Below are 11,038 nucleotides of genomic sequence, written 5' to 3' on the forward strand. Positions count from 1 at the left end.
AGAGGGGTGGCACAGTGCTCCTGGTCTGGTGGGGGTGTGGGTGACCCACTGCTGGGGACACCAGCTCTGGGGACAGCCCACTCTGGCCACCACTGCTGGGGACATTTCGCTGTGGCCTGGGATGCCTCACCATGGCCACGAGTTCTGCAGGGACCTCAGTGTGGCCACCTGGGGACCCTCCAGGACCCTGTCACCAGCGCCAGGGACACCTCATCGTGGCCACAGCTCTGGGGTCACTACACCGTAGCCACCAGCCTCAGGGACATGTCACAGTGGGCACCAGCTCCAAGGATATGTCACCACCAGCTTTGGGGACACCTCACCGTTGTGCTTATCAGCTTTTGGAGCACACTGCTGCCAGCATCAGTGCTTGGGGACACTGCAGCATGGCTGTGTCACTACCACAGCCACCAGCTCTGGGCACACCTCAATCCAGATGCTCCATCCAGGGACCCCTCTCCAGGCCCATCAGCTCCAGGGATGTGTCACCGCCCCGGGACCATCTCCAGGAATGTGTCACCACCTCCCCTCCTGTGCCCCTCCCCACCTCACCGACTTCAGCACCCTGTGTCCCCCTAAGCACTGTGACTTGGGGGTCACCTGGAGGTGCCACTGCCACCACAGGCTCCTGGGAGGGGAACATCACCCCCAGCTCCCAACCTGGGGGGCAGCAGGGATCCCCAGGTCACACAACCCCAGCCCTTCCCCACTGCCCGCAGGAAGTCCCACCACCCATGGTGGCACTTGGGGACATCCCTGAGCTGCTGCCTTAGTTTACATGAGAAGAAATGTGGATGTGGGAAGTGAAGAAAACTGGGAGGGTCCCAAGTTTGTTTTTTTTTCAGTGTTTATTAAAAACAAAAACAAAAAACAGGAAAAGGGGGGGTGGGACCATGTGTTTTTTTCAATTTTTTTTTTTCCTTTTCTTTTCTTAAAAAGATCGTGCTGGCTGAGGGGGGAGTGGGGGGGTCCTTACCTGCCTGGGGGGGACCCCCACCACTGTCCTCTGCTAAGGTGCCCCCAAAAACAGCCCAGTGTGTGGGGGTGTGTGTGAATGGGGGTGACGCCTCCTCCGCGCCCCCCACCTCTCCCTGACCCCCTGGGGGGGCAGTCCAAGCCTCCCTGGGGCCCCAATCCCAGCTGGGGGAGGGAGCACACGTTAAGGCAACCGTCCTGCTTGGCTCTGCTGACCTGGGGGGGACACGGGGGAACACGTGGGGACCCCCCTCCCTGCTGGAGAAGGGGAGGTGACCCCCCAAAACTGGGGGGGGATCTAGAGCTAGGGGCTATTTACACCCCCCGGGGGGGCAGGGGGGGCGGGGTGTGCTCACAAGTGTCTCCCCCCCTCGCCCCCTCCCCGGGGCCGCGTGGGGGGTCAGGGGTCCTGCGGGGCTCCCGGGAGGGTCAGGGGTCCCACGGGGGGGAGTGGGGTCCCGTGGCCCCCCCTCAGGAGTCCTTGAGCATGTTGATGCGGGCATAGATCTTGAGCGCAGGGCCCAGCTTGATGTTCATGGTGCTCATGAGATGATCCTCCTTGAGCAGCAGCAGCGCCTGCCCATCGATCTCCTGAGCCCGGAACTCCTCCGCGATCTCCTGGCAGCCTGTGGGGAGGGGCAGCATCAGCAAACCCTCCCAGAGCCCCCAAAAATACACTTAGGGGCTTCTCTGTGCTTAAATCCCCCGAAAAATCTATTTAGGGAATTATCATATGTAAATCTCCTCCTCCTCCAATTATCCTGTAGGTTTATTTGTAAGTCCCCCTGCCCCCGCCCCAAATATTAATGGATTTGTGAGTAGAATTTATCCCCCCCAAAATATTTATGGGGTTATCTGTGAGTAAATTATCCCCCAAAAATATATTTATGGGATTATCTATGTATAAATCCTACCCAAAAATACATCTATGGCGTTCTCCGTGAATAAATCTCTCCCCAAAATCACAATTTTGGGGTTAACCTTGAGTAGATCCCTCCTCGACCACATCCTGAGGGACATAAGTCTTCCCAAAACCACAGTGCTGGGTATCTATGGGTAGATCCCTGTCCATCCCAGGACATTCCTCACCCGGCAGCGAGCGGATGAACTCGTAGACATCCTCCACGTTCCACTTGCTGGGCTCGCTGGGCAGGAAGCGGTGGCCGAGGCCGGGCAGGTCGCGGCCGTGCACGTCCGGCAGCTCCATGTCCCGCAGCTCCAGCTCCCGCTCCCCCTGCCGGCGCCGGGACGTGGAGGAGCTGGCGGAGATGGGCGACAGCGGCTCCTCGTAGCTGGAGTTGTCAGAGCAGCGGCTGGAATCCTCCTGGCTGTGGTTGAGCTGCAACGACGCCGTCACCGACCCCGCTGGGACGGATCCCGGGGGCTGCGGGGGCAGTGCTGGCCTCAGCACCTGCCCCACGTCCCCAAAATTCAGGGACAAACCCCAGCCTCACGTGCACCCCGTGTTCCCAGAACCCAGGGACAACCCCCAGGCTCGGCACCCACCCCACGTCCCCCCAGCTGAGGCCAAAGCCCGGCCTCAGTGCCCACCCCACGTCCTCATAACTGGTGGTAAATCCTGCACTCAGCACCCCCCCGTGCCCCAAAAGTCAGGGACAAACCCAAGGCTTGGAGCCCACCCCACATTCCCCAAACTGGGAACAAATTCCAGCCCCAAGGCCAAACCCAGGGGACAAACCCTGGCCTCAGTCCTCACCCCATGTCCCCCTCACCTGTTTCTTGCTGTCCTTGCTCAGGGGGGGCAGGGTCCCTTTGCAGCTGCGGCGCCGCCCGTGGGGGGGCCCTCCCGGCTTCTGGAGTTTGCTGCGATCTGGGTGGAACAGCCCCACCCTCTTCGTGCAGCCCACATTGTACCTGCACGGAGCCAGGGTCAGGAAGGGGTCCCCACTCCACCAGGGGAACTTTGGGGATACCTCGACCCCGCTGAAGAAGAGGGGAAGGGTGGATTTTGGGGTTACCCCCACCAGAGCAAGTAGATTTTGGGGTTACCTTTCCACCTCTGGGTGGATTTTTTGGGGTTACCCCTCCCATGCTGAATGGGTTTTCACGTTACCTTTTCCCTGGCAGGTGGATTTCTGGGGCTACCTCTGCTCTTGTCAAGTGGATTTTGGGGTACCTCCACTCCACTGAAGAGGGTCCAGATTGGTTTTGGGGTTATGTCTGCTCTGTCAGGGGGATTTGGGGCTGCCTCTACCCTGCTTGGGTAGATTTTGGGGGCTACCTGTATCCGGCTGAGGACGGGGCTGGGTGGATTTTGGGGTTACCTCTACCCCACCAAGGAGGGGTTGGGTGGATTCTGGGATTACCTCTACCCCACCAAGGAGGGGATGGTGGGTTTTGGGGTTACCTCTACCCCACCAAGGAGGGGATGGTGGGTTTTGGGGTTACCTCTACCCCACCAAGGAAGGGATGGTGGGTTTTGGGGTTACCTCTTGGCACAGGCCATGGAGCAGAAGCGCTTGGAGCGCTTGAACTTGTAGGCGAAGTCAACGCGGCCGCAGAGCTCACACTTCAACTTGGGGGGGTTCCCCTCCTCTTTGGATTCTGGGGGGCGTGGAGGGACACCCAGAGAGAGAAACCAGCCAGCTCAGCCGGGGCGCTCCGGGGGAAATCCCGGGGGCTCCCAGGGGCCGGGCGGGCCGGGGGCCCGGGCGCTACCTTGCAGGTACGGCTCCTCCATGTCCGAGTCGGTGGTGGTGGTGTTGTCCTGCGCTGGGAGCTTGTCCGGCAGCAGCTCCTGCGCATACTGCTTGTGCAGGGCCCCCACCAGCAGCGAGGAGCGGCCCACCTGTGCAACAACCTGGCTGCACCTGTGCCCCGGGGAGTCCTCCCTGTGGGCACGGGGCCGGCAGGGCCCATCCCACCCCCCGGGCAGGATGAGGGTGAGGAGAGGGGGATGCGTCACCAGGTACAGCCCTGCGCCTCCTGGGTGACGTGACAAGGGGGGGATTGGGGTCCAGCTATTCCCTGAGTGACCCATTCCCAACCCCTCAAACACGGGAGCAGGGATAAGCAGAGGAATGTTACCAGGAATGACTCTACCCCTTCCTGGATGCTGAAGTGCTCAATAACAAGGGCGACGGTTTGGGGGTTCATAATTGGCAAAGTGACCCGCTCTCAACCCCCAAATCCCAACCCCCCAAATCCCAATCCCTCAGCTCCAGGAAGGACAGCAGGTATGTTACCAGGATCAGTTCTGTCTCTTCCCAGATGATGGAAATGCTCAATAATGTGGGCAAGGATTTGGGGGCTCGTGACTGTCTGGGCATCCCATTCCCAATCCCCCAAATGCAGAAGCCCTCTTCCCGATTTCCCGCATCCAGGAACAAGGACAGGTAGAGGGAGATACATTACTGGGAACGGCTCAGCCCCTTCCTGCACAATAAGGAACTCAAACATGTGAAGATTTGGGGATCCACAATGGTGTGGATGCCCCATTCCCAAGCCCCCAAACCCAGAAGCAGGGAGAGGGGAATGCATTCCCAGGAATGGTTCTGCCCCTTCCTGGACAATGAACTGCAGAACAACGTGTGTAACATCTGGGGGGTCACAATTGTCTGGGTGCCTCATTGCCAACCCACAAAATGCAGAAGCTGCCCTCCCACACACAAAATCCAGGGATAAGGATATGGATTGGTGGATACGTTACCAGGAACAGCTCAGTCCCTTCCTGAATGATGAAACACTCAGTAATGTGGGAGAAGATTTGGGGGTTCACAAAGGCCTGGATGCCCATTCCTAACATCCCTCTGTCCCAGAAACAGGGGTAGGGAGAGGGGGATACCACACTAGGAGCATTTTTGTCCTTTTCTCAGTTGTGAAGCTCTCAGCACACGGGTGGAAGATTTTGGGGGGGGGGGGGTATAGTAATGATTGCTTGGATGCCCCACTCCCAAAACCCCCAAATTCAGGGATAAGGATGCAGAGAAGGATACACATTACTGGGAATATTTTGCCCCTTCCTGGATGACGTCCTCGATGAAATGGGTGAGGATTTGGGCCTTACGATGGTGGGTGCTCCACTCCCAACCTCCCAAATGCAGCAACAAGGGTAGGGACACTGGGATACGCTACCGGGAAGGGCTGGGCCCCTTCCCGGATGACAAAACACCGAATAACGTGCAAGGATGCGGAGCCCCGCTGGCGGGATGAACCCACTCGGCACCGGAGCAGCTCGGCCCTTTCCCGGATGACGAAGCAGGGGCGACTCGGGGGTTCACGCCCCACACCCCGGAGCCTCCCCACCGCCCCAGCCCGGCTCCGGGAGAGCGGGATACGTTACCGGGAAGGGCTCGGCGCCCTCCTGGATGACGAAGCCCTCGATGACGTGCGTGAGGATCTGGGGTTTCACGATGGCCTGGGGCGGTTTGTTCTCACCATTGTGGGGGGCGGCGCCGGCGACGGTGGCGGCAGCGCTGCCGGAGCCCGAGGTCATCCCGGGAATGCGGGGCTGCGCATGGAGGCGCTCGGGGGGCTCTGGGGACAGCGGGGGACACGCGGTGAGGGGCGGGCGCTGACGACGCGCTGACGCGGGGCCGCGATTTCCATACAGCTGGAACGGGAGCAGCTGCTGCCGCTCCCAGCGCCGCCCAGACAGCCCCCGGGGGGTGCGAGAGCGGCCAGAGGGGCCCCAAAACAACCGGAGCGCTCCGGACACAGCCCGAGAGCGCGGCGGGAGCAGGACAGCCCCGGGGCGGCGCGGGAGGCACCGGCGGGGCCGCGGCTGCCCCGGCACGGAGCCATCGCCGCCGGAAAGCCCCGATCGCCCCCAGAAAGGCCCTAACAGGGCCGGGGCAAGCCCGGAAAGGCCCGCTCTCCCCCAGCAAAGCCCGGCTCGGCCCCAGGAAGGCCCGGGCTGTCCCGCTAAGGCCGCAGTGCATCCCCGCACGGCCGCGGCAGGGCCCGAGGTGCGCCCGCGGGATCCCGGTAACCCCGGCACGGCCCACGGCCCCGGCCCAGCCCGCCCGGCTCCTCTCCCCTCCGGGCCGCCTCGGGCCGCGCAGGCCCCGGCAACCCCATCACCTTTGTCCGGCGGCGGCGGCTACCGCTGCCCCCGCCCCTCCTTCGCCCGGGCCGCGGGGCCGGACCGGGGCCGGGGGCGGATGCGGAAGTGAGGTCAGAGCCGCCGCCACCGCCGCCCCGGGCCGGGCCTGGCCGCCGCGGTCGGCGCTCACTCACCGGGCGCTCAGGGGGTCGGGGGGGCCATGGCGGGGGGCNNCCCCGCCCCCCGCGGCCCCGCCATCGGGGGCGGGGCCTTGCTCCACAAGGGGCGTGACTGCACGGACGTGATCACGCCCCCACCCCGGTCGCACCCCCACGCAGCCGGGGCGGAGCCTCCAGATGTGGCCACGCCTCCGTGCCTACAGAAAGGGGCGTGGCCACTGTCCCGCCCCTCGGGGGCCGGCCGTGTGTGAGGCGAGGCGCCCGCGCCCCCCCTAGCGGCAGCGGCGGGCGCCGCACGCAACCCGGTGCCAACGGCGGGGCGGAGGGAGCTCCCCGCCGCTCCGCCCGGCCCCACGACCCCCGCTGCACCAGGGCTCGGGGCTGCAGCACCCCCTCAGTGCGTGCCTCTGGGAGCGGGGCGGGCGCTTACCGTGCGTGAGGGGCCGCTCGCCCTCGGGGGTGTCGGGGCCCGGGGGGGCGGCGGGCGGCGAGAGGGCGGGGACGGCTGTGGTGGCAGGGACACGCGTGGGGCAGGGTCAGGTGTGCACACACATGGGCGGGGGTCAGGGCAGGTGGCACAGGGACATGCACCTGCACGAGTGGAGTGTGCACACCTGTGCAGGGGTCACACACCAGCATGTGCCTAGAGCGGGCATGCACATGCACACACGTGTGTCACATCGGGCACGCGTGTCCAGACACACCTGATCTGGCACGCCCATTTGCACACGTGTGCAAGGAGCCTGTACACACCCCCACAAACACACACGTGCATGGGGCTGGCATGAGTGTCACACACATGCACAGGCCAGACACACGTGCATCAAGCACAGGTGCACACGCTCGTGGGCAGGCAAGCACGGCTGCACTCATGTGCATGGACCTGGAGTGAGTACGCACACACATGCAGGGAGCAGACACATGCACACATGCATGTGCATGCATCTGGCAAAGCTGTGCACACACACTGTATGGGTCCAGGACACACATGCACGGTCAGACATACAAGATCAAACACAGGTGCACACTCACACACACGGATCAGCCACATGCTCCCAGTGTCACAGGACCAGGTACACACAGTCACGTAAGTGCCACGGATGGGGCAAGCCTGCACAGGTGTGCATGGAGCAGGTACACACACGCAGTGTGGCCCGAGCGTGCACACCTGCAGACTGACGTGACAGCTGGGCCCCCATGCACAATTCAGGAACACACATGCACACACAGGTGTGCAGGGATTGTGCACTTGCACGCCCACGCGCGTGTGCACACAGCTGACTCCCCAACATCCCCCACTCCCACTCCAGTGTCCCCACTCCTCCTTCCCTCCCCTGAGCTCCCCCCACCAAGGGGCTTGGGGCCCCCGACCGTGAGGGTTTGGGGGGAGTTTGGTGGGAGGTCTGGGAAGGCTTTGGGGGATATTTGGGGGCCCCTCATGATGAAGGTTTGGGGAGAGGTCTGGGGGCCCCTCACCGTGGGGCCGGCGGGCTGCAGCTGCAGGATGACAGCCGAGGCGTGCTGGAACTTGCGGGGGGCAGCGTGGCAGCCAGGGTGCCCGTTGGGGGGGCCACCCTCGCCCCCCGCTCCCTGGGGCAGCCCTGTTTTGGGCTGGGGGCCAGGGCTGGGGCTGGCAGGGGGCAGGGGCTGGAGCTGGGGGGTTGTGGGGGGGCCCGAGGGAGGCTGCCCACGGGGGCCCAGCTGCTGCTGCTGCTGCTGGATGACGAACTGCTGCTGCGGCTGCGGCGGCTGCGGCTGCATCGGCTTCGGCGGCTGCTGCAGGAACTGGGGGGGCTGCAGCGGGGCATAGGCTGTGGGGACAGCAACGGGGACAGAGATCCCCCCTCATCACCAGCACCTCAGCCCCACGGGATCCACCCCCAGCATCCCCCTCCAGGAGGCTGCTGCTCACTCTGCACATGTTCCCTCTGGTGCCCTCGGACAATCAGCTCTGATGTGGGAAGCTGCACTCGGGCTATCCCGGGGGGGGGGAGTCCCCAGTATTGGGAGCCATGCCAGTGCAGCACCCCAGGCTCCAGCACTCCACGAAGTCTCCTGGCTCACACCCTCACTGCCCCAGCCCCCTTCACCCCACAGGACCCTGGGATCCTATGGGTGCTGAGACCCTCCCGAGCAGGGCCCCTGCCAGTGAGGGGATGGACCCAGACGGTCCCAAACACAGGCAGGTGACACCGTTCAGGACACACCAGTGTGGGCCATCACTAGGGTTCAGTGACTCCCCCAGCACCCAGGGGTGTCCCCCGCCCCGGAGCAGCCCCTTACCTGGGGTGACGAGCGGGTGGGTGGCAGCGGGGGCGGTGGTGCGGGCCAGGGCATGGGCGCGGCCCTCGTGCCCCTCGGCCTTTTTGAGGTGCTCGGCGGGGGGGTCGGGCGGGGGCCCCCGGGGGGGGCCAGCCCGGGGAGGGGCACCCCCGGGGGGCTTCATGGCCAGGGCAGGGAGGTGGGGGCCGGCGGGGCGCAGGGCCAGGCTGTGCACCTGCAACGGCAGCGGGTCAGGGGTGCCAGGGCAGATTTTGGGGGGCTGGCAGGGGAGGGGAGACTCACCTGAGGGGTGGTGGGTGGTGGGGCAGGTGGCGGGGCCGGTGGAGGGGCCGGCGCGGGGCTCTCGGGCCGGACAGCGCTGACGGGGCCCGTGGGTGTGAAGATGAGCTGGGGACAGGGAGAGTGGGTGCACAGCTCACCATGTCAGGGGTGGCACACCCTGTGTGTCCCTCCTCTGTGTCCCTACAGGGTGGCACTGAGGTATCTCTCTATGTAGGGTAGGGACAGGCACTCCCAGTGTGGGGGAGGGCACCCTATAGGGTCCCAACACCCCCCAAAGGCAAAGAGCACCTGCTTGGGTACCCCCAATGGGGCTCTGGGTGCCTTGTGGGGTCTGGGCATCACCAGTGGGAAGGGGTTCACCCTATACAGGGGCTGGGTTCCCTCAGCTGAGTGAAAGCACCTTATGAAGTCTACACACCTCACAGCAGGGTGACAGGCACCCTGTGGGATCCTCAGACCCCCAGGAAGGTGGGGGGCACCCCACAGGCCCTGGGCACCCTATGGATTCCCCATGGGTCCCAGGCATGCCGAGCAGAACAATGAGCACCCTACAATATCATAGCATGGCCACGGGCACTCTGTGGGTCCCAGTCATCCCACAACAGGGTGATGGGCACCCCAGTGGTGCTGGGCACTCCATGAGGATGCTGAGGCATTCCATGTCCCAGCCCCACCCTTACCATCTGTGCCCGCAGGTACATCTGGGCCTGGCTGGCGGTGAGGGCGGGTGAGGCAGTGTTGCCCAGCAGCACGGCCTGCTGAGCGATGCCCGACGCCCCGGGCCCCACGCTCTGCGCCCGGTTCAGCAGCTGTGCCGCCGCCGGCGACGTCGCCAGGTTGATCTGGAATGGGGCACCAGGAGAAGGTCGGGGTGCTGGCACAGGTGGGCACGGGCGGGGTGGGTGGGTGTCGAGCGGCTGAGGGACTCACCGTGGGCTGCTGTGCCGGGGCCGGCTGGGTGCCATTGCCCCCCGAGGAGCTGCCTTGCCGGTTCGCCGCCAGGCTTGCCTTGGGGAAGAGCCGAAGGTGAGGGGTGTGCCAGCCCCGAGCGACCCCCCGTGCCCGCGGGGTGCCCATACCTGCTGCACAGCGGCCAGGCTCTGGAGCTGGGCGCTGGTGAGGTGCTGCTGCTGGAGCGCGGCCGTCTGCAGCATGAGGTGCTGCTGCTGAGCCGCGTACATCTGCTGCAGGTACTGCGCCGCCGTGTTGGGCTGCCGGTGCAGCGCCTGCTGGATCACCTTTGGGGAGGAAATGTGGCCCCGGGCTGTGCCACGACCCCCCCCGGTGGCCCCCAACCCTCGGGTGCCCCCCAGCCCCGTACCTGCACGGTCTGGCGGTCGGGGATGCCGCTGTAGACGGAGATCTGGGGCCCGGGCGGGCGCGTGGCCGTGGTGCTGGCGGGTGCTGGGGCCGTGCCACCGGCGCTGCTGGCGGGAGCTGGAGCTGGGAGCTGCTCATTGTCCATGGCGGGGCCGGGGCGGGATGGTGGAAGGGGGTCACACTAGAGCTGGGGAGCAGCAACAGAGTGAGGGGGTATCCATCATGTCCGGATGGGAAACGGGGGGCTGGAGGAAGGTGGGATAGAGAAGAATGATGGGAGACCCTGTGGCTCACCCTCCTCCACTAAAGTGGGGGTCAGTGCCCCGGGGAAAATGGGGAAAGGGAGTATGGACAGCAGGATGGACAGAACAGAGGGAAGGAAAGGACAGGAGGAAGGATGGACAGAGGGAAGGCTGGAAGGCAGAGAGATGGAGGTGAGGAGGTAGGGATGGATAGCAGGATGGACTGGAGGAAGAGAGGGCTGAAGGGATAGACAGACAAAAGGAAATGAGGAACTGAGGGAAGTAGGAAAGGGACGGATGGAGAGAAGGAAATGAGGGAAGGAGAGGAAGGAAAGAGAGAAACCAAGGAAGTTGTGGAACTAGGAAAGGGTAGTCGTAAGGACAGGTGAAAGCACGAAGGGGATGGAAGGACAGAGAGAATGACAAACAGGAGAAGGAAAGGGATGGACAGAAGGATGGATGGAAAGGGAGGGACAAATGAAAGGATGGATGGGCAGAAAGGAAAATGGATGGGAGGAGGGAGGGAAAAAAGGATGGACATAAGGACAGATGGAAGTAAGTAAGGAAGAAGAGACAAGAAGGACAGGAAAGACGGAAGGAGGGGTCAAGGATGGAAGGAAGGATGGACAAGAGGACAAACAACAAATGACAGACAGAAGGAATGATGGCTCTAAGAATGGAAGGAAGGAATGATGGACAGAATGAGGAAAGGATCCAGGGATAGAAGGAAATGCAGAAAAAAAGCAGGAAAG

General features: G+C 63.7%; 1 protein-coding gene across 1 annotated transcript; it reads right to left on the reverse strand.

Annotated features, from left to right (window-relative positions):
* Positions 1-844: 844 nt before the first annotated feature.
* On the reverse strand, positions 845-10,246 carry PHC2 (polyhomeotic homolog 2). Its single transcript, XM_041419831.1, has 15 exons — positions 10,046-10,246; positions 9,804-9,962; positions 9,655-9,732; positions 9,405-9,566; positions 8,725-8,829; positions 8,443-8,656; positions 7,378-7,970; positions 7,192-7,270; positions 6,590-6,664; positions 5,279-6,018; positions 3,655-3,784; positions 3,426-3,540; positions 2,709-2,850; positions 2,065-2,359; positions 845-1,601 (listed from the first exon to the last, which is right to left on the reverse strand). Exons 1-15 carry the CDS (start codon positions 10,187-10,189, stop codon positions 1,447-1,449), a joined length of 3,186 nt encoding a protein of 1,061 aa, XP_041275765.1. The 5' UTR covers positions 10,190-10,246; the 3' UTR covers positions 845-1,446.
* Positions 10,247-11,038: the final 792 nt, after the last annotated feature.

This window comes from Onychostruthus taczanowskii, unplaced genomic scaffold, assembly GCF_017590055.1.
Source record: "Onychostruthus taczanowskii isolate IOZ18803 unplaced genomic scaffold, ASM1759005v1 scaffold61, whole genome shotgun sequence".
NCBI lineage: Eukaryota > Metazoa > Chordata > Aves > Passeriformes > Passeridae > Onychostruthus > Onychostruthus taczanowskii.